Source organism: Giraffa tippelskirchi, chromosome 4 (assembly GCF_054371585.1).
Source record: "Giraffa tippelskirchi isolate mGirTip1 chromosome 4, T2T-mGirTip1v1.2.pri, whole genome shotgun sequence".
Taxonomy (NCBI): Eukaryota; Metazoa; Chordata; class Mammalia; order Artiodactyla; family Giraffidae; genus Giraffa; species Giraffa tippelskirchi.
The window spans coordinates 128,832,985-128,855,998 of NC_137278.1; the positions used below are offsets into that span (position 1 = coordinate 128,832,985).

At 48.3% G+C, this 23,014-nt stretch overlaps 2 protein-coding genes across 2 annotated transcripts in view; both read left to right on the plus strand.

Moving 5' to 3' along the window:
* LOC145544438 (keratin, type II cytoskeletal 3-like) overlaps positions 1 to 23,014 on the plus strand; it is an 82,446-nt gene that overhangs the window by 11,282 nt on the left and 48,150 nt on the right. The window lies entirely within an intron of this gene.
* Positions 7,442 to 13,448, plus strand: KRT3 (keratin 3). Its single transcript, XM_081587345.1, has 9 exons — positions 7,442 to 8,071; positions 9,109 to 9,329; positions 9,876 to 9,936; positions 10,268 to 10,363; positions 10,646 to 10,810; positions 11,224 to 11,349; positions 11,661 to 11,881; positions 12,230 to 12,264; positions 12,745 to 13,448. The coding sequence occupies exons 1-9, from the start codon at positions 7,442 to 7,444 to the stop codon at positions 13,059 to 13,061; spliced, it is 1,872 nt and encodes a 623-aa protein (XP_081443471.1). The 3' UTR covers positions 13,062 to 13,448.

Below are 23,014 nucleotides of genomic sequence, written 5' to 3' on the forward strand. Positions count from 1 at the left end.
CTGCCTCAAGGCCTTTGCACATGCGGTTTCCTCTGCCCAGCACACCCTTTCCTCAGGTGTCTTCACGTCCTTGCCACCTCACTGTGCTCAGCTGTCTGCTCAGACGACTCTCAATGAAATAGCACCCTTCTCATGTCTACCCACCTTTTTTTCTGCTGCCTTTATTTTATAGCACTTTTCACAGCCTGGTATAACGTGTACTTACTTCTTTTAGTAAGTACTTCTTTTAGTTGTATTTCTTCCGACATTAGAAAATACTGTTGAATTTCCAGGAACTGTCCTTAGCTGTGTTGGGTCTTGGTTGTGGCCTGTGGGATCTTTGCTGAATCATGTGGGGTTTTTCTCTAGTTGTGGCATGCAGTCTCAGTAGTTGCTGTGCAAGGGCTTAGTTGCTCTGTGGCATGTGGGATCTTAGTTCCCCGACCAGGGATTGAACCCGTGTCCCCTGCATGGCAAGGTGGATTCTTAACCCCTGGGCCACCAGGGAAGCCCCTGTATTTACTGCTTTACTGTCAGTTTGTTGCTGGCATGTGAGCTCTCGAAGAGCAGGAACTTCATCACTGCATTCATGGTGCCTGAAAACAGTGACTGGAAAATGGCAAGTGTTCAATAAAGATTCATAGTCCCAGGGAAGGCTGATTGGGGCTGATGCTCTGCATCTGAGAAAGAAGAACATGAAGTCAAAAACATGAAGAAAATAAAGTGCTTGGGTCATCACAGGAGCAGTCAATTCACTGAATCGACCTGTGATTTGTCCAGAGCAACAGAAGATTCTATATTATCATATTAGGACAGAAGTACACTCCAAAGTGACATAAAATGACCAATACAAAGTAATAACCAGGGTCCCCCGAGTACTAACAATGTCTAGGCAGCATTCTTCGTGTTTGCCATACATTGTTTAATTCAACCCTCACAACAGCTATGGAAGATTAATCTGTTATTTCCATTTGACAGATGAGGAAACTTAGGTTCTAGAAGGTTTACTGTGTGATCTTGCCTGAGATCCCACAGTAAGTGAGTAAGAGGCAGAGCCAGGATTCAAACCCAGGACGGCCTGACTTACATGATAAAGTCCACGTCTAACCCCTCCACCGGCTCAGGATTGACAGAAGCCTACTGCTAAAGAAGGGCAGGGAATCTTCATCTGCTGGAAGAAGCAGTGCCCACATCACAGACAGTAGGTGTCCCCCTAATAGTTTCAGTGCACCTTATACCATCCCTGATTTTAAAAAATTGAAGTATAGTTAGTTTACAATGTTGTGTTACTTTCAAGTGTACAGAAAAATGATTCAGAGTCTTTTCCATTATAGGTTATTACCCACCTCTGATTATTTTATCTTATTTAGATACCATGATTTTAAGAGCAAAATGGAGTGAAGAGAAACCATGTGTCCTGAAGATCGGGAGAAGCAATTGGGGATATTTAACTGAGAGGACAGTTTCTGGAAATTCAATAGTATTTTCTAATGTTGGAAGAAAATACAGAAACCAAGGAAGCTAGTCTGTGTGACTCTGAAAGGCCAGATGAGAGCAAATCCATTTCACTTCAGGTCACATTGAAGGCCTGCTAGGACCAGATGCTGATGGACAACAGAGGCAAGGAAGACTGGCTGTGACAGCAGTGTAGAGGGTCACAGTCCAGCAGGGCATTTCAGCTGGGGACCGTGAGCCCTGTCTAAAGGACAGAGCTGTCCAACAGAGGAAGAGTCTGGTTGGCAGGAGTTTGAGACCAGAGGCTGACAGGCCTCAGTTAGGATGGCTGCTGTGTTATTGTCAGGGTTCTGAGCATCCACATGTGCACAAACATTTGTAGATTGAATAAACAGTATCTGCTAAGTTGCTTCAGTTGTGTGTGACTCTTTGTGACCCCATGGACTGTAGCCTCCCAGGCTCCTCTGTCTATGGGATTTTCTAGGCAAGAATACCAGAGTGGGTTGCCATTTCCTCCTCCAGGGGATCTTCCTGACCCAAGGATTGAAACTGAATCTCTTATGTCTCCTGCATTGGCAGGTGGGTTCATTACCACCAGTGCCACCTGGGAATAAACAGTATGTCTTCCTATATATGTGTTACCATTTTCAAATGTATGTGATTATAAGATGCAGTTTTATTTAAAAGTATTGCTGAATTCATAGTAAAAAAAAAAAATACATTCTCAAAAGATACTGAAAATGTAAGTTTTGAAGGTCAGGATCATTCCTGATGTTCAAAGGGGCCTTCAGTTCCAGAGAGGGTTGGGTTCCAAATTCACTGATCCCATGAAGAGGAGTCCAGTTCCCACTGGATCAGAAGGCATTAAAACTAGATCTAAGAAGATCTTCTTTAGGTCAGGATGGTGCCTGGCTGGCCTAGGCAAGCAAGAAGATTTGACGAATTGCCTTCCATGGGCATCCTGAATAGGAGAGGCTGCTTGTGTGCGTGTGTATGTGTGTATTTGTGTATGCGGGACTGTCCTGAGGTAGAGGCATGGACTGGCTAGCCTCTTGGCTACAGAGCCCTATGAGGCTTTGATGTTATACATTGCAACACAGTGACTCACTCTTTTCTCTAGGGAGAAGGTACTTAGGCTACTTACTTAAGCTTCATAATCCGGGTGCTGAAATGAGTGTAAGCCAACTCTGATTTCTCAAAATGTTTATTAGGTCCCTCAAGCCTGGAGGGCTGGGCCCAACCATCAAGAATTTCAACTCATGGACTGCTTCCTCCTCTTCTATCATTTGCACCCCTGGTGACTCTCCAATCAGAATCCACACCCTTGTCCTGCTAATGGACTCCCGACCCCTATTTTACTCCCCGTCCCCTAGTGGACAATGTCTTCTCTGCAATCCCGGGTGCAGAATAATAGACTAAACACACTTTGCTGTGAAGCAGAAATTAACACAACCTTGTAAATCAACTATACTTCAATTAAAAAAAGAAAATAGATTAAACTCTTTTTCCCATTTCTTCTACCACCTGTTGGAGAGTTTCCAGATCTGATGACAATGGTGGTTGTGACTTTCCTTCTCAAAGATCCCTCTTCAAGGTAATTCACTTGGAGGAATGACAAATGTGACTTAGGATCAGTGGACTCTATTTGACCCAGTGTGGGGCAGAAAGGTACCTTGCTTCACTTCAGGCCCCATACCTGGTCATGCAGCAGTCTCATTCTCTTTGGCACAAAAGGCAGGCCCTCCATCCTGTCTCACCCACGTCCCCTACATCTTCTACAATCTCATCCTGCTCTAGCCAGGCCTGTCTCATCTCTGTATTTATCACCACTCATATTTGCATATATGAGCATCCATTCTGCCTGAGATGTAAACAGAAAATAATTTATTAAAGCACATTGTTGCTCATGGCCTCTCTGGGGGTTCTGCAGCTTGGAACCACATCCAGCCACCCCTAGAGGCTGCTCTGGAGCAAACATTTTGACCATTGCTGCTGTACCTGTGATGCTCCGGGGAAGTAACAAAACTTCACCTCTGTCCGTGCGTGCAGGTGTGCTCAGTCACTTCAGTTATGTCCAACTCTTTGCGACCCCATGGAGTGTAGCCTGCCAGGCCCCTCTGTCCATGGGATTCTCCAGGTAAGTATACAGGATTGGGTTGCCACACCCTCCTCCAGGGGATTTTCCCAACCTAGGAATTGAACTTGTGTCTCTTGAATCTCCTGCACTGCAGGCAGATTCTTCACCTCAGAGCCACTGGGGAAGCCGCCACCTCTGTCCATCAGGACTCAGATGTCTCCATCAGAATCTAGGTCTCACAAGGGTGTCTCTCATTGAAAGGTTCCAGGCCACAGGCCTGGCTTCTAGCTGTAAAGGAGTCTGGGAATGTGTTTCCTGGATTTTACTCTAAGAAGGTGGGGATCTCACTGTGGGAAATGACCAAAATGAAGGGAAGACATTGAAAGATGTTGTGTAGCCACAGATGACAAAAGTCTACCCAGGTCACCAGATCCTGAACCCAACCATGCTTGCTTTCATGCTGAGCCTTGGCTCATGACCAATTGGGTTGGAACGTCTTTCCTTCTGTCTAGCAAATTCTGCCCTGCTTGAAAGTTTCAGCTCATGTCTCTTCCTGAAGCCTTACCATGCAATTCCCCTTTTTCATTGCATTTCTGATTCTCCATACTCTCAAAACATCTCTAACTTGGGACTTAGTTTTGCACAGTCTTATAATGTTTGGCTTTTCTGCACTGCAAGTTCTTTGGAAACCATTCTTTTTACCACATAGTGATCCGGAGAGTCCATGCTTGGTAAACACATCTCTTATTTGTTCATGGATTTCTCTTTTTTGGGCCAGAAGCTGAGGCCTGCTTCCTCTCACCTCATCATGGAGTTGATGTGGTTCTAGCTATCTGGCCCCATGCTGTTCTCGAATTTCCCTGGGGAATCTCAATGGTTAATTAGCAAATGGAATCATTACTTCATTGGGTTGATTCTTTTGACAGGTATGAAAGCTGAAATTCTCCATATGATTTGCAAACAAAAATAGCTAAAATTAACAGTGAACACTGAACACTTACACTGTGCTAGGTACTTTCCGGACATGACAGTGACTATGAGAGAGGTACTTTTAGCAACTTAATTTTACAGATGAGAAAACCAAGGCACAGAGAAGTTAATGAATTTCCATACAGACACACAGAGACAAAGCTGATATTCAAAAACTGGGACTGTTTCATAGAGAACAGACTTGTGGTTGCCAAGGGGGAGGGGGCAGGGGAGAGATGGATTGGAAGGTTGGGGTTAGTACATGTAAACTATCATATGTAGAATGGATAAACAGTAAAGTCCTACTGTACATCACAGGGAACTATATTCAATATCTTGTGATAAATTATAATGCAAAAAAAGAATTTTAAAAAGAATGTATATATATGTATAGGTGAATCACTTTACTATACAGCAGAAATTAACACAACATTATAGATCAACTATACTTAAATTAAAAAAAATGAAATCAAAGCTGGGTCTGTTTGGTTCTAAAGTGCATACACTTAAACACTAAGAGAGAAAAAAGTATGACCTAATTTTTGCTATACGTTTCACAAAACTCATCCATCTATTATCCTATGAGAACCAGAAGGGTAGAGACTACTGACCATCTTTATCGGTTAAAAATGCTGACACACACAGAATTTAAATAGCCTTGGTCATGGTTAGTCATGGGGAGAGGCTGGCTGGTCCAGCTCTCAGTTTGGTTCATTCTTTAAACTCTGGTTCCTTTGAGGGAGCAAAGCTGAGGAGGGTGTGTGTACAGCCACCCTCTAGGCCTTGAGCTAATTTCTCCTGCCAATAATCCTTGGGTAGCAGTTGTGGAAGATCAGGGGTGTAAGTCAGACCTGCTGCAGAGGGAATCTCAGTACTGGGTAGGAGGCAAATTATGTGACTCAAAGGGCCAGTCCACTTAAACGTGATTCTGTGACAGATTCTTCAACTGATTCTTGATACTGTGATTATATAGCCTTTTTTTTTTTTTTTTGCTGGAGAGGAGATGGCACTCATTTGCACATATATTTTCTTAAACCTGAACACCAAATTCAAGAGGTCTGGATTCTTTATGTTGAGACCTTCTCTGTTAGCTTGGACTACCTTATGTAAAGAAAGAAAGTGAAAGTCACACAGTCGTGTCTGACTCTGTGATCCCATGGACTGTAGCCTACCAGGCTCCTCTGTCCTTGGAATTCTCTAGGCAAGAGTACTGGAGTGGGTTGCCATTTCCTTCTCCAGGGCTTTATGTAATGGGATTTCAATTAACCTTTGACTAGTTTTATTTGGCTGTAATCCAGCAAACAGGCTTAATTCATTCATCAATTGTTCCATTGAGTGACTGATCATTCACTCAACCAACCAACCTTTAGGAGCATATATTATTGGCAAAGTGCTGTGCTAAGAATCAGAGGGTCCAGTATTTTGACAAGACTGTAAGCTCCTGAAAAGTTTATGGTTTTATTCCACGGAAGGGACCACGATGTTGCAGAGCCTGGAGGTAAGGAAGTAGGGAGAGGACACGTGGGAGAATCAGGCCACTGAAAAGAGTATCACTTTCTCTGCACGTGGGCCACCCCCAGCCCAGCCCAGTGAGTGCTGAAGAATCCACCGTCCTTCTCTCCTTCCCCCCATTCTGAGGAGGCTCCTGCCAAGGCCACAGAGGCCATACCCATGGCAGGGCCATCTGTGCAGCAGACAGAAGGAAAAAGTCTTGTGCTGGAGCGATCCATGGCTGACTTGGCAGGCTCCAAACCTGCGCAGAAAGGCTTTCCTCTTGAACAAGACAAGCCCAGTCCCTAAGCCTCTGAAAAACTTTAGACTGGCAGATTCTCAGGTTTTCAGAGTCAGACACGTGTGGCAGTGCTGCCAGCCCTGCTGGGAGTGGGGGTGGGGGTGGGTGTCTTGACACTGAGGTCACAGACCCCCCAGGAGCACTTGTTCCCTTCACCACAGAATGGTTCCTGTGTCTGTCTCCGGTGGCTCATCCAGTGCCTGACACGAGTTAGGTCATCTGTCAATAGGTGTCACATTGGTGTTATAATTGATGTTTGAATTTCCAGTCACCTGGGACTTGGACAGAAACCAGGCAAGTGCCAAAAATGGGGGAAGCAAGAAAGGAAGCTTTAGAGATGTTCTGAAGGTAGGGAATAGTGTATGGCTTTCCTGGGAAGTTTTTGAAATGAACTGGCTTGTTGAATTTTGCTGATGGCTTATCAAACACACAGTGTTAATTCCTTCCTCTTTTTCAAGAAGAGTCATGAATCCAAATGCTGCAGCCTCCTGAACCACAGCTTAGGAGACATGGGGAACCCAGGAGGCAGCTTTGTGATGGTTCTGGTCTTTGTTTCCAGGAAGGGAAGAGGAGAGGTCATCAATTCATCCTCAAATCCGGCATAGAGCTGGGCACACAGTGGGTGCTCTGTGGCCATGTGCATTCTGTGAAGTAGACTGTGTCACCCCTCCTGTTGAGATATTTCCCTGAGCCCTTGGATGGGCTTCACTGTCTCCACCACCCAGACAACCAGAACCACTCCAACCCTCCTTTCACTCCATCCTTTCCAGAGCTGAGCCCTGCTCTGGTAGGACCCAGGACAGCTGGCCAGTAGACAGATTAGTGTGCCTCCTGGGTCCTGCCAGACAAAGCTAGGAGGTGGCTATGCCCAAGCACGGGGCCAAGTCAGGCACCTCTCCCTGCCAGGTAAGCCTGCCACCTTAGCACTTTCACCATTTCAGATTATTTTTAAGGTGTGTTTAGTAGCCTAGAACTAATATTGCCTGGAAGGCAAACCCAACCCATGACTACTTGAGATTAATTATCTCTCCTTCCTTTGAGCGCAGCAGCCTCCTAGATGTATATAAAGGGATTTATCCCGCACAGGTCTTCAGTTTGCTTCTCTCTTCCTCTGGCTCTGAGTGGCCCTGCTTAACTCTTGCACTTTCCCTTCACCGACTTTGCTCACCATGAACAGACAAGTCCACAAGACATCTGGCGGTGGGAGCCAGGGCTTCTCAGGCCACTCTGCCGTGGTCTCTGGCAGTAGCAGGATGAGCTGTGTGGCCCGCTCTGGGGGAGCCGGCGGAGGGGCCTATGGGTTCCGGAGCAGAGCAGGTGGCTTTGGCAGTCGCAGCCTCTACAATCTGGGTGGCAATAAGAGCATCTCCATCAGCATGGCTGGCGGCTCTCGGGCTGGTGGCTTTGGAGGAGGGCGCAGCTGCTATGTCAGTGGCTTTGGGAGTGGTTATGGAGGTGGCTTTGGTGGTGGCAGAGGAATGGGAGGTGGTTTTGGAGGAGCTGGTGGCTTTGGTGGGGCTGGTGGCTTCGGAGGAGCTGGTGGCTTTGGTGGGGCTGGTGGCTTTGGAGGAGCTGGTGGCTTTGGTGGGGCTGGTGGCTTTGGTGGACTCGGTGGCTTTGGTGGCCCTGGTGGCTTTGGCCCAGGTGGCTTCCCTGGGGGAATTCAGGAAGTGACTGTCAACCAGAGCCTCCTGCAGCCCCTCAATGTGGAGATCGATCCCCAGATTGGGCAAGTAAAGACCCAAGAGCGGGAGCAGATCAAGACCCTCAACAACAAGTTTGCCTCTTTCATCGACAAGGTGAGGAAGCCCTGATGCAGCCCCCATTCCTAGGTTGGGGACTTTGAGTTTGATATTTACATACAGTGTTTAGGATCAATCTGGAGTGGTCCAGGCTGGAGGGAAAGGGTTAGGCAGCATTTTTGGCTCTTATGAGGATGTTCAGGGCTGATGAACCTGCCCACTTGGTCATGTGATTGGGAAAGATGATGGTCCCCTATTTGGACCCCCACATCCCCAAGTCCTGCTTGTCTGCCTCTTTGCTCAAGACTTCCACCTGTTGCCTTATCCAGCCTGGGCACGTAGTGCTGGCAGGGCAGGGCGGGGGTCATAACCTCTGACAGGCAAGGGTCTGACCCAGAACTGGGGGCTATTCAAACATGAGTTGCCTTCTGGGGCTTTCCAGGAGGCCTCGTCTCTCTATGGCGATGTGCCAGGCAAAGGAGGCAGGTACCCTAGAGAAGGAATTCAAGAGGCTCAAGGGGGAACCTGAGTCCCAAGGGGCTGCTGAGACCCTAGAAACTCAGTCTGCACCCCAATTAACCTCATCGGGAAGAGGAGGGTGCTCGGGGACCTCCAGAGCAGGGTAGCTCACACTGGCTGTCTCTCTCCTGTCAAAACGATCACTAGCATTTCAACTATGTGAGTTCCTAGCCATTCACATCCTTAGAAGTGAATATCAGTGGGGTGTCAATGGTGTCTTAGATGGAAACAATGCTGTTGAGGTTTAAGCACCTTCTTGCGGTATGCTCTGTGTTTTTGTAATTGGGCTAGAATCATGAAGTCCCCAGGAATACTGAAGGGTCAAGTCTCTCACTTCCAGGCAGGGGTTACTTCCAGTTTCCCCTCCCATTTCTCCTGCTTCTGTAAAGAAGCCATATTGCATCTTCAATGGCCTGACTGCTGTGATGGTCTGTCTGTACCCTCTCCAGCCACAGCGGGAGCTTTCTTAGGCCTTTGTACTGGGAAATGGGGAGATGCAGACACCCAGTTCTGCCCAAGGCAAGACCCTTCTGCTCCAAGCACTGCCTGAGTTTGCTTCTCCCAATGCATTTCAGGTACGGTTCCTGGAGCAACAGAACAAGGTCCTGGAGACCAAGTGGAGTCTGCTCCAGCAGCAGGGCACACATCCCATCACAGGCACCAACAACCTCGAGCCCCTTTTTGAGAACTACATCAGCTCCCTGCGAAGCTACCTGGACAGCATTCAGGGGGAGAGAGGCCGCCTGGACTCAGAGCTGAGGAACATGCAGGACCTAGTGGAAGACTTTAAGAAGAAGTGAGTGACAGGCGCAGGTCGGAAGATGCTGTGGGCCACCCTGTCTTGGAATCCCAGCTTTCACTGCTTTCCCCTTGCCCACTGAGAGGGCTGTCACTTAGCCCACTTTCCTATATCTTCATGGAGGACAGTTTGGTTCATTGGGTTCCTCTTCACCTTCTTTCCTGAAGGATAGTCCTTCACAAAGAAAATTAGAAGGCTAGAGCTGAAGAAGCACTTTCTCATGAGCCAGGCTGGGGAAGATCCTGGTTGTAGGATCTGAAGGATGCTGGGACAACTCACAGGGTGGTGACCAAACATCCAGTCTACTGGGAATGGAGGGGTTTCCCAGCACTTGGAACTTGCCGTGTTAAAACCAGACAGTCTGCCTGAATGAATGGGAATGGTTGGTCCTTCTAACTAACAGGGGGACAGTGAGAGGGTGTGTTTTAAGAGGGGTGGGAGAGGGACAGAGGACAGAACAGAGGTACTTTCAGAGTTCGAGAGAACAGTGGCATTTATGACTACCTTATACTCCAAACAGTGATTTCTTTTTAACTCTTACAGATATGAGGATGAGATCAACAAGCGCACAGCTGCTGAGAATGAATTTGTGACCCTGAAGAAGGTAAGGGCTGTAGTGTGGGGTTTCTAGGGCTTGTAGGCACTGGTTTCCAGCTGGGCTGGGGGGAATCCTTATTCCACTGCCACAGAGCTGCCAAGTTCAGGCAGTTGGGACCAAAAATAAAAGCCAAGTGCATCTTAGTCTGGAGAGATGCCTCAAGAAGTCAGTTCACTCATTTTTTAGCTTTTGAGTAGGACTGAACTTCTGCCATCCCCTTGATGTGAATCCTTCATGTGGAGGCCAGCCTCGGACAAGTACTGGTCTTGCTGCGGCTGCAGCTTGCTGTGCATTTCTTGGAGGAATAAGGCCTTATGTGTTTATCTGTCTTTCTCAGGATGTGGACGCTGCCTACATGAACAAAGTGGAGCTTCAGGCCAAGGTGGATGCCTTAACAGATGAGATCAATTTCTTGACGACCCTCTATGATATGGTGAGGATGTTTCCTACTAGGAGGGGGCAAGAGGGAGGGTGAGATATTTTCAGATTTGATAGGTAGGGCTCAGGAAGACTGAGCCTTGAGATAAGGCCTCTTATTGGGGCTCCCCAGGAGGAACTGCAAGCATGGGGTCACTGAGAGGCTGGCAGGCAGGGCAGAGCCGATCCACCTTCTGAGCTGACTCAGCAGATGGGTCCGTTGATCAGGAGTCTCTTGGGGCTTCTGTGTGCTGGCTGCAGAGGCCCCAACAGTGACTAGGCCCCTCTGCATTGGCAGGAGCTGTCCCAGATGCAGAGCCATGTCAGTGACACGTCCGTGGTCCTGTCCATGGACAACAACCGCAGCCTGGACCTGGACAGCATCATTGCCGAGGTCAAGGCCCAGTATGAGGAGATCGCCCAGAGGAGCAAGGCCGAGGCCGAGGCCCTGTACCAGACCAAGGTGAGAGCCAGGCACCTCTCAGAGGATTCACTGAAGGTCCCAGGGAGGCTGTGGTCCATGGGATGGCTGGGTGGTAGCCATTGGGTGGCCCCTCTCAATTCTCCTCTCGGGAGACATCCTGTCAAGGTTGTTCAATTGCAGAAAGTGCTGCCCCCTAGGGGGAAGTGGTTCCACTGTCCCCTGCCAGACCACATGGGACCCACTCCAGCTTGCTCAGGGATTTCGGGGTGGGAGAATCTTCTACAGCAAACCAGATGTTCTGTTCCCTACTGCCTCAGAGATGTCCCTGCAGAAACATAATTCAATGCATTTAAACACAAGTGCTTACTAACTACCTTGAGTTTGGCTGGATGACATTAGGGATGAGCCAGGCAAAGCTGCATCAACACCTGACCATCCCTTCTATTCTCCAGTTGGGAGAACTGCAGATCACAGCTGGCAGGCATGGGGATGACCTGAAGAGCACCAAGAGTGAGATCTCAGAGCTCAACCGGATGATTCAGAGGCTGCGCGCTGAGATCGAGAATGTCAAGAAGCAGGTAGGACAGCCACGAATGCTGGTGTCTAGGCTGACGGGTGAGGGGTGGGGGCTAGGATCTCAGGACTCCTAGTCTGGGGGAGGGGACTTCTGGGGTTATCTCAGGCAGCACTGGCCTTCAAGGAGTTCAAAGACAAAGCCAGTTTAGATGGCTGGTAAGCCACAGTCATCCATCTGTCTTCTGTGCATGAAGACAGACAGAGGTGCTAACGAAGGGGTGAGGTTGACTGACTTGCTCTGGGATAATCTAGTCTAAGACTCAGAGAACCCTCCTACTGGGCTCATGGTTCCTCCTCCCTCCCCCTGCTCCAGATCGCTAAACTACAGACAGCCATTGCTGAAGCTGAGCAGCGTGGGGAGCTGGCCCTCAAGGATGCTAATGCCAAGCTCCAAGAGCTACAGGCCGCCCTTCAGCAGGCCAAGGATGACCTGGCTCGGCTGCTGCGCGACTACCAGGAGCTGATGAATGTCAAACTGGCCCTGGACGTGGAGATCGCCACCTACCGCAAGCTACTGGAGGGCGAGGAGTGCAGGTAGGCCTCTTACTGCCATCTCCCTGCTTCTCCTGCCCCAAGTCACAGGCTGAGGGCCAGATAAGTGACCAAGGGAATGGGGAGGAGGCCTGTTATAGAGAGAGGCCCCCACATTGCACAGGACTTATAGGCAACCACTTGCCTTTGCCAGTTCACGCCCTCCATAGATGGCCAAGTGCATAGGTAACCAGTGCGCATAGGGGTTCTGTGTTGGCCCATGAACAGTGGAGAAAGAGTACTGATGTGCCAGGCTGCTGAATTCTGTTCTGGTTGTTGTCACCTTCATTCATGGACTTGTTGGAAATTTGCTTTGCGACTGAGCTAGCCTTCTCTTGCTTTCTCATACAGGATGTCTGGAGAGTGCCCGAGTGCTGTTAGCATCTGTAAGTAGCCAAAGAAACCACACAGTGAGAACTGGTTCTGAAATATCTGTACTAATTCAAGGCGATAGTACCTAATTAAAACAATGTTTCCATGGCGGTTGGAGGCGTTTCCTGGGGGGCAGAAGGGGCAGCAGATATGCTTTGGTAATGATTCTGGGCTCAGAGCACTATTAATAGTACTGTATGGAGGGTGGGGGGATATCTAATAGGGAGCTTGTTAATGGGAGGAGAAATTCTGGATCATCTCCTTGGGGGGGTCTTCAAGAGTTGACAGTACGTAGGTAGAAGGAAACATTGGAAAATTCAAACTGACTTAACACTGTGGAGGTGAACACCTCACCACATCAGAACGCAAAACAGTGATCATCAGGTTCAAAGCTGCCTTGATCGCCTCCCAATCATCCTGGGCCTAGGGGATCGTTATGATATAGGGAGGTGGTGGCCGGGAGCTGATCGCTGTTCCTGTGGTCTCCCCTGCAGCCGTGGTCAGCAGCAGCAGCACCACCTCCGCCTCCGCGGGTGGTTTCGGAGGCGGATACGGCGGTGGCGTCGGCGTGGGAGGCGGCGCAGGCAGCGGCTTCGGCCGGGCGGGCGGCAGCGGCTTCGGCGGAGGTAGCGGATTCAGTGGCAGCAGCGGATTCGGCGGCAGCAGCGGCGGATTCGGCGGCAGCAGCGGCGGATTCGGCTCTGGCTCCGGGGGTCGCTCTGGGGTCAGCGGTGGAGGCTTCAGCAGCTCTGGCAGCAGCCGGGGCGGCAGCGTCAGGTTCTCCCAGTCCTCCCAGCGCACCTCCAAATAAAATACTGCGCAGGGCACCGCAGCCGCCCCAGCGCCGCCCGTCGTTCCCATCCGCTCTTCAGTTCTCACGTCTGCAGCCTCCTCAGCGCCCTCCCACCCCCCTGCCTCTTCCCACTCCAGTCCCCGCCGGCAGCCGCTTTTTGGGGCTAAAAGACGGGGCCTCTTGTCCTTCAAGCATCCAGATTCCGGAATAAGAACAGCCAGGAGAATTTCAGACTCTCTTTCTGGCCCCAGCCTGAGCCTGTGATTGTCTAGATGTGGCCTCAGCCACCATCTTCGCTGCCCTTGGGGCCTCCTCCCGGGGTGCAATGGTCACCACAGTTCTGATGTATATAACACACAGGTCCCTCTGCCCATCCGTTCTGTCGCCAATAAAGTGCATTGTGTTTAAGTCTGGCCTCTGAGTCCCTCTGGATGCCTTTCTCCCCCACTGAACTGACTTTTTCCATCCTGTCCCATGTGGGCCGTCCCTTATACAGGATGGCTGAGTACTACTCTGAAACCCAGACAGTTACTCTCTATTGTCCATCGTATGGGATCTGAATGGGCGAGATCTGGTTGTTCCTTTATTCTCTGAGCACTGGGACGACTGAGCGGCTGGGAGAGGTGGGAGTGGGGAGTGGGGAGGGGGAGGATGGGGCCACACTCCAGGAGCCTGGCGGGGAGTTCTTGGTGGAGTCCCAAGCGTGCAGACATTCCTTCTCCAGTTTGGGGGAACCTAAGAGGGCCTTGAGGTGCTTGGGGACAGATTTCTTTCCTTGGTGCTGGTCCCCATTCCAGCTGACCCCCTGAAACCTTTCTGCCTATCAAGGTGCACCTGGGAAGGTGTGAGCTGAAAGAACCCCAGGGCTACTTCCCAACGGCCACCTGTTTCAAAGTCTGACCCACAACCCGCCGCCCTCTCCCCCTCCAACACACACACAAAGGGTTCCACGTTCATTGAATCTTTCGTCTTTGGAGCACCTATTAGAGGTTCTGAGAAGTCTTGTAGGAAAGAATTACCTGTTATCTGTAACCCAGAATTTTCTACACTCCCTTCCTGGTAAACAATTATTAACATCCCTCAGAAAAGGTCCTGTTTCTGAGCATGCAGGCATGCACTCTGGGTCCCTGGGGTGTGTGTGGCAGCTGTGGAAGTTCCCGGCGGCTGCCCTACACCAGGAAGCCCTGATAATGTGGTTGTTGGCCTTGGGAGGACTGTCTGGAAGGTCATGGCTGGAAGGGATTTAGGCAGGAGGAGTGGCCTGCTTAGGGTCCAAGAGCATCCGAGGGGCTGAGCTGGGAGCGAGCGCACAGGAGGATCCTGAATCTGGAGCTCCTCCACTTCCTCACACTTATCTGTGAGGCTGTGGCTGCTGCCCTCCAGGCAAGGCTGGTTGCCTGGGTACCCAGGGAAGATACAGATGATGGAGTGGGACGTTTGGCCAGGCCAGGAAAGCAGTTATTTCCATCCTAGGCCAAAGCTGAATTTATTTCAGAGGATGGAAATGACAGTTCAAGAAACAAATAAAACTGGCTACTGGGGTGCAAAGAGATTCATATAGAAATTCCACATCCAGGCTTGGCAGAGCAATGCAGTCAGTGGCAATTCTCTGATCTCCCAGGAGGCTCTCTGAAGGAGATGGGATTCAGTCATTGCTGTTCCATTCTGGGGCAGGGTGGAACTTTTTCTTGTTGGTATCCCTCCATGGAAAAGGAGTGGGAAAGATAGGTGGGGAGACTCAATGCTGGCCCTGCCCAGACTTGATGCCAGGCCAGCTATGGGGCAAGTGCTTCACCCTGGATGAAGTCATCATTTATGGATGCTTTCCTTCCTTCCTTCAGCTCGTCTTCATTAAGTTAAGTGTTTACTTTCTGGCCCTAGGCTAAATGTTGGACTTACATTGGTGAGCGAAATATCATTTCTCATTTTGGTAAGGGAGCCCCCAAACAACCACAAAGTAAACAAATAAAATAGCTTTAAGCTGTGATAAGACTATGAAGAGAAGAAACTGGGGGCTGCAGTGAGAATGAGAGGACTTCTGAATGGAGTGGATGAGGCGGTAAATAGAGGGAAGATTCATCGTGATGCACAGTTTCCCAGCAGGAGCAACTGGGTGGCTGGGGTGATGCCAAGTGCTGAGGTAGAGGGGTGTGTGTGGAGGTGGGATGGGTCTGAGGAGGGACTTCAGTAGCTCTGCTCTAGATAAGTTTGAGTTGCTTATGGGACAGCTGAGTGGAGATCTCCTGACTGCACTTGTGGATTTAGAGGGAAGCCTGTCAGGGCTGGAGACTCCCATTTGGACAGCACTGCATCAGGCTGGTTAGAGTGGTTCCTAAGCCGTGGGAACTGATGAGAGAGAGGAGGGAAGAGGGCCCAGGTGAGCTCCAAGAAAGCCTGGCGTTCAGAATCAGGAAGAGGAGGAGAGAGCCAGGCTATAGAGCCTGGTCCAGGTTTTCCAAAATGCCTCCATCTAAGAGGTCAAGGGGTTTCTAAATGGGCTCTAAGGGAAGCCCAGATTGGGTCCAGTCTTCCTGGGGACACCGTCCACTAGTTTCAAGTCTCATATTCAGATGGGGACTTCTTGCTTTTGCTGCTTCTCTCTAGACTCTAACTTATATCCACAGGGCCTTGTTCATCCTGGGCGGGTGGTTTACAGGAGACCATGGGAGAAATCCATGCAGTTTCTTCTTTTCTTAAAAATAAAACATTTGTTTGTTTATTTTTGGCTGTGTCGGGTCTTAGTTTTGGCACTCAGACTTCTTTTTAGTTGTGGCATGCAGGCTTAGTTGCCCTGAGGCATGTGGGAATCTTAGTTCCCCTACCAGGAATGGAACCCACATCCCCTGCATTGAAAGGTGGATTCTCAACCATTAGACCACCAGGGAAGTCCCCCTGCAGCTTCCTTTTCTAAAAAGAATCCATTTATTTTATTTATCTTTTGGCTGTACTGGGTCTTTGTTGCTGTGTGCAGGCTTTCTCTAGTTGCGGAGAGCAGGGGCTACTCTCTCATTGCGGGGTGTGGGCTTCTCATTGAGGTGGCTTCTCTTGTTGTGGAGCATGAGCTCTAGGGCGTGTGGGCTTTAGTAGTTGCTGCACATGGGCTCGTAGTTGTGGTGCATGGGCCCAGTTGCCCCTTGGCATGTAGAATCTTCCTGGACCAGGGATCGAACCGGTGTCCCCTGCACTGCAAGGTGGATTCTTTGCTGGTCCACCAGGGAAGGCCCCTCCCTCTGCCACCCCATGCAGCTTCTTAAAGGAGAGAATAACCAAGTGTTGCCTAGCTCAGAGGGGATGGCACCATGGAAAGGGCTATCTCCCTGTTGTGTCATTCACTGTCCCAGAGGAATGGCCAGACAGGTGAGCTTGGTGCGGGACCTGAGACAGAAGGAGTTAATCCCATACTTGCCTGGATCTCAGCCCATTTCTAATCCAGACTGACAGCACCTCTAGGGAACTTTGCCTGATTATTATCCTCTTTCTTTCACCTCAACATACACATCATTTGTTTGTGAAGATTGATGTTGATTTTTCAAGTGCTCTTCAATCCCTGGCCTTGGGCCTGCTTGTACTTGACTCTCCATTCTTTGAGCATGCAGCCAGTTGGTGCTGTGTCGTTCGTTCCATTTCCTGTCTTCTAAGGCATATTTTCTTGCCCACAGAGGAACCCACAGAGATTGTTGAATGATGCTGACTTGTGTGCTGGATCCTAAACCGGGATTTAGGGTCATGGGTCAATGATAAAGTATTTATGTTTTCTTTTCATTATTTAAAGGGACTTCTCTGTAGCTAAGATGGTAAAGAATCTGCCTGCAATGCAGAAGACCTGGGTTTGATCCCTGGGTCTGGAAGATCTCCTGGAGAAGGAAATGGCAACCCACTCTAATATTCTTGCCTGGAGGAGCCTAGCAGTCTAGAGTCCATGGGATTGCAAAGAGCTGGACACAACTGAGTGACTAACACACACACACACTCATGGGTCAATGATCAAGTATTTATTTTTTCATTATTTAAATTTTTTTTAAATTGAAGGATAATTGCTTTAAAGAATTGTGTTGGTTTCTGCCCAACATTAACATGAACCAGCCATAGGTATACCTATGTTCTCACTCTCTTGAACCTCCCTCCCACCTCCCTTGCTCCTCTGTTTTGCTCCATCTCTCTCTTGCTTGGGCGTGGAGTGGTATCACTTCCTGTGAGGACACACAGAACCCCAGCTGTATCCTCCACCATATTCCCATCGCCATCCATTCCTCTCTGCCTAGTCCCCTCATGCCTCAGTTGGAAAGAATGCTCAAGACAGTACCTTCCTGTTCTCAGAGCTTATTGACTCACATCTTGATGTTAAGGAGAGCAAGACATATTTTTAGATTTCAGGTTATTCCCTTCTATCTCCTCCTGGGATGTGGGCTACGTGCCAGAGAAAGTATCGACAGCGATGGTGACACAGCTATAGAAGGCTCCGTGAAGGAAATCAGGGGATTGCTTCCCAAAAGAATCTGTCTGTGGATAATCCAGACTTGACTGCTGATGATCAAGTCTGCATATAAAATTCTGGGTACTTGGTAGGTCAATCTCTATATGACTCTCCCCTGTTTTGCCTTAGAGTTGGGTGGGGTTTTGTTAGCCAATCATCAGAGATCTCATCTTTTGGGATGTGGGTTGCCCCTTCCCTCTGCCTTCTCAACACCTTAATCCAGGAACATTCTGCCACCAAGACCAGAAATGTGGACCCTTTGTAAGTCTCAGGATGACTGAAAAAGACTCATTTGAGTTCTGAAAATACTTTACATATTTCATCTATATTTTATCTATATCCCTCCTGTTAGGCAGGAATGATCAAGAGCAATGAGAGGTGGCCCCTCTGGCTGAACATCCAATGGGCCACCTAATCCCACCAAATTATTTACCAACCCCACCACCAAATGCCCCCATCACCACTCCAAAATAGTCAGGGGACAGGAAAAATCCCCCACTGGTTGACTGGAGGAACTTTCTCTACTCTGGCACATAAACGCACACCTCACACTGTCATGTACTTAGATAACCTTTGGCAGCCATTTGGCTCATTAAATAATCATAAATATTCTATGGATACACACATCTAATTATAACAGACTGAATTATGAGAAGTATATGCACAGTAGAACCTCTTGTTATGTAACCTGCAGCTGTCAATCAAGACTGTCAATCAGCAACTTCCTGGATTATGCACATAACCTTGCCTTAAAAACTCTACACCCCAGCCCTCCAGGGCCATTGTCTCCCTTGGCCCAGCCCGTCTCTCTCTTGAGGTAGTCTCTCTTTCCTTGTCTTCAGTAAATTCTCTTGTAATGGGTAAGAACTCAGATTCTTCTTTGCGTCCTTACCAAAAACCGAGGCCCATGGGAGGCGGGGTCTCCAGACTCTCCTTCACTAACACACCCAAGCCCTTCTGGCCTGCCAATCGCACAGATGCACATCTCTGCTGTGGTTAAGATCAAGCTCATCAGCACCAGCCTTTCCAGCCCAGACCAAGTTGGGAGGCTAGCTGGTCCTCCTAGGAAACTACTGACAAAGGTATAGTGGGAGCAATTCATACCTTGGAATCCATGGTGACATCACCAAATGGTGACAGCTTTATCAACCCTGAGAGAAGACAGGGGGCTTGAAAGGATGATTCTGGATGCAATAAAACAGTGATTCTCAGTGGTGGCAATTCCCACCCTCCCTCACCCCGCAGAACATATGACAATGTCTAGTAACATTTTTGGCTGTCATAACTGGAGAAGTGTGTGTGTGCTACGTCGGTTCTGCTGCTAAGTCACCTCAGTCATGTCCGACTCTGTGCGACCCCATAGACGGCAGCTCACCAGGCTCCGCCGTCCCTGGGATTCTCCAGGCAAGAACACTGGAGTGGGTTGCCATTTCCTTCTCCAGGGAATCTTTGTGACCCAGGGATTGAATCCGCATTTCTTATGTCTAACCTGCATTGGCAGGTGGGGTTCTTTACCACTGGTGCCACCTGGGAAGCCAGTGGTAAAAAACCTGTAGGAGAGTCACTTCTGGTATCTAGAGGGTAGAGGCCAGGATGTTACTAAATATCCTACAATGCACAGGACAGGCCCCATAGCAAAGAATCATCCAACCTGAGATGTCAACAGAGCTGCTATTGAGAAAACTGCAGCCATGCAGAAGGCCACTTTACTGTCCTCTCTCCTTGGGAAAGGAGCCTTGGCTGGAGTCATAGTGCAGGCAACTGAGCTGAACACAGTCCATTCTAAATTTGAAGGAAGTACATATTTTTATTTTAAAATTTTTATTGGGGTATAGTTGATTTACAATGTTGTATTAGTTTCAGGTGCACAGCAAAGTGAATCTATTATATATGAATGTACACATTTTTAGAAGTTTGTTGGTTTTATATGGGAAATGCCCTTTTACCCTGGGCAAGGACATGGGAAACCAGCCAGGCAGACAGCATAGCCTTCCAAGACCTAAACCAATGGCCTGTGAGGTGCTTGCTGTTCTGCAACAAGCCTGGCTGTGTTAGGCCTCTGTGCCTCTGGTAATCTGTTCCCCTTGCCAGGAATGCTCACCCCACCTCCAATTACTGGGCCAACCCTTACTTCTCACCACAGATCACACCAGCACTGCCTCCTGAAAGCTTTCCTGGATTGCACACATGGCACTAAATGTCTGTTTGGGTTCCTGTCAGGCTCTGTTAATCTCTGTTTATCACTTGTCCTGTTCTATTAAACTGACTCATTTCAGTGGCTGTTCTCCGCTAGAATGGAATTTCCTTGGAGGGTGGGATGTGCCGCCTTCATCTCCGGGCTGCTCTTTGCCCAGCACATCCTAGGCGCTGAGAATTTCAGTGAGCTAATGGGGCATTTTAAAAGGAGAGGACTGGACTCTAAAATGCAATGGCTGTCCTGACAGCCTTAACAAAAACAACACAGCTGAAACAACTCACTTTCATTTGGGGCAAGTCATACACCAGACAGCTTGTGCAAGTCATCTCAGGTAATCCTCATCACTGCCGGAGGGGGCAGGTAGTAAATATCCTCACTTTCCAGATGAGGGAAGCAGGGCTCAGAGTGGCAGGGTAACATGCCCAAGTCAGTGATGGAAATGGCAGATCTGGGCCCCGAATCCAAAGTCTACACCCATAACCCCTGTGCTATGCTGCTGGATGATGCTGGCTGACTTCTTCTCAGTCTCCTGGAGGCCCTCTCTTCCACCATCTCTGACATGTGCTGCTAACAGCTTAATGGAGTCTCGAGGAGCCAGAAACCAAACCTGAAGTTCTGATGTTAGCAGGAGAGGTTTTCCCAGGTGTCTGCTGTGGGCGGGCCCACCTTCAGCTCTGGAGAGTTCCAGTCTCCAGTAGAGGAGTCAGACAGACTGATTGGGGGAAATACCTTGATAATGATGGGTGTCACTCCTTGATGCCAAAGAGGAATTTGTAAGATTTAAAGCTATTTTCATTAACACAAGTGGTTGCTTTGAGGCATATCTATCCATCACCTTCTGTGATGGGTTCTTTAAATGTCAAAGTGGACTTTCCACTCTGGGATGGTGTCATTTGATTTGTTGAAGCCCACACAGATAAAAATGATCCATTGATTTATGACAGGCTTTGGAGTTGCATAGTCTGAGTAAAATCCCATCTCACTCAGCTGATTGTCTTGGGACAAGTTAATTAGCTTCATTAAGCTTATGCCCTTATTTGTAAAATATGAATGAAAATTTCAATCTTGCAGAGTTTTTAGGACAGCTAGAAATGATATTTGTAAATAACCTAACTCCGTGGCTGGTATATGGCTGGCACTCAATGTTAGCCATTTTTATATACTTTCACAGACAGGCGAAAGGAGTAAAGATTTGAAAGAGGAAATTACTTTTACTAAATCATAGTCCTTCCAACTCTGAGAAGTATTCAGTACCTCAATTAACACTTGCTAATTGATGAACTGCTTTACTAATGAGCCCCTGTAGTGGGAAACTGGCTTGGTCAGGCATGGAAGAATGACTTTTAGATGACTCACAAAGATTCTTTGCAATTTTATGCCAAAATCATCAGCCTTTAGTGTCACATGGACCCTAAGATAGGCTACCCCTTAGAACTCCTTCTTCCTCTTCAGCCTCCAAACTGACAACTCCCAGGAGGGCTCCGTATTTTGACATTATCATTGTCATCATCACAAAGGCTGCTGTATGGGGAGACCTGCCCTGTGTAAGGGCTTTCCATCACGCTTTCTATGGTCTTCACTGCAACCTCACAAAGAAGCTGTGGTCACCCCAGTTTTCAGAACAGAAAACTGAGGCCAGACTCCCTGGACTCCATGTAAGTGGAAAGTGGCGAGGCTGGGATTTGAACACAGGTCTACCTTCGAGGCCTCCACGTTTTTCACTCCTCCAACTGCAAGAAAAGAGAGGGAGGAGTTGCCATCATTTGAGTTTCAGAAAATCCAGCACAGGGAAAATCCAAGGGGATGAGGCCCCTTGCCCAGGGTGCTTCCCTAGGGAAGGTCCATGGCTTTTGGAAAGACCCATCAAAATCTGTGGCTGGTGAGAAATAGCGGTTGACAGGAGGAGCATTGGTTCTCATAGACCTTCTCTATTTCCCAGCATCCCAGAGTGCTTCTCCCGCCTCTTCGTCCCGCAGGCCTTAGTCTGCCCACAGCCTTCTCTGTATCACTGGGAGCAAGTGCTTTCTCTCCAGGGATGAGGCGAGTCTCCTTGACTTTAAGTCACCATCCCTTGACTGTCGTCTCCATGCATTCTTTTTTTTTTTTAATTTTAAAAATTAATTTATTTATTTTAATTGGAGGCTAATTACTTTACAATATTGTGGGTTTTGCCATACATTGACATGAATCAGCCATGGGTGTACATGTGTTCCCCATCCTGAACCCCCCTCCCACCTTCCTCCCCATCCCATCCCTCAGGGTCGTCCCAGTAGACTGGCCCTGAGCACCCTGTCTCATGCGTTGAACCTGGGCTGGTGAGCTATTTCACATATGGTAATATACACGTCTCAATGCTATTCTCTCAAATTATCCCACCCTCGCCTTCTCCCACGGAGCCCAAAAGACTGTTCTTTACATCTGTGTCTCTTTTGCTGTCTCACATATAGGGTCATCGTTACCATCTTTCTAAATTCCATATATATGCGTTAGTATACTGTATTGGTGTTTTTCTTTCTGGCTTACTTCACTCTGTATAACAGGCTCCAGTTTCATCCACCTCATTAGAACTAATTCAAATGCATTCTTTTTAATAGCTGAGTAATATTCCATTGTGTATACGTACCACAGCTTTCTCATCCATTTGTCTGCCGATGGACATCTAGGTTGCTTCCATGTCCTGACTATTGTAAACAGTGCTGTGATGAACATTGGGGTACACGTGTCTCTTTCAATTCTGATTTCCTCGGTGTGTATGCCCAGCAGTAGGATTGCTGGGTCATATGGCAGTTCTATTTCCAGTTTTTTAAGGACTCTCCACACTGTTCTCCATAGTGGCTGCACTAGTTTGCATTCCCACCAAGACTGTAAGAGGGTTCCCTTTTCTCTACACCCTCTCCAGAATTTATTGTTTGTAGGCTTTTTGATAGCAGCCATTCTGACCAGCGTGAGATGGTACCTCATTGTGGTTTTGATTTGCATTTCTCTGATAATGAGTGATGTTGAGCATCTTTTCATGTGTTTGTTAGCCATCTGTATGTCTTCTTTGGAGAAATGTCTGTTTAGTTCTTTGCATTCTTATTTATTTTGGATGCCTGGCTGCATTAGTGCTTCTTTTATTTTATTTTATTTATTTATTTTTTTAGTGTTTCTTTTGAGCAAACTCTGGGAGATAATGGAGGACAGAGGAGCCTGGGATGCTGCAGTCCATGGGGTCACAAAGAGCTGGACACGACTCAGTGACTAAACAACAACAACAACAACAACAAAAGTATATTCAACAGCAAGTTAATAGGGGTTAAG

Coding starts and splice junctions, on each gene's coding strand:
- KRT3 (XM_081587345.1), top strand. CDS start 7,442: ATGAACAGACAAGTCCACAAGACATCTGGCGGTGGGAGCCAGGGCTTC. Junction 10,811..11,223: donor AGGCCCTGTACCAGACCAAG/GTGAGAGCCAGG, acceptor TCTATTCTCCAG/TTGGGAGAACTGCAGATCAC. Junction 11,882..12,229: donor CTGGAGGGCGAGGAGTGCAG/GTAGGCCTCTTA, acceptor TTTCTCATACAG/GATGTCTGGAGAGTGCCCGA.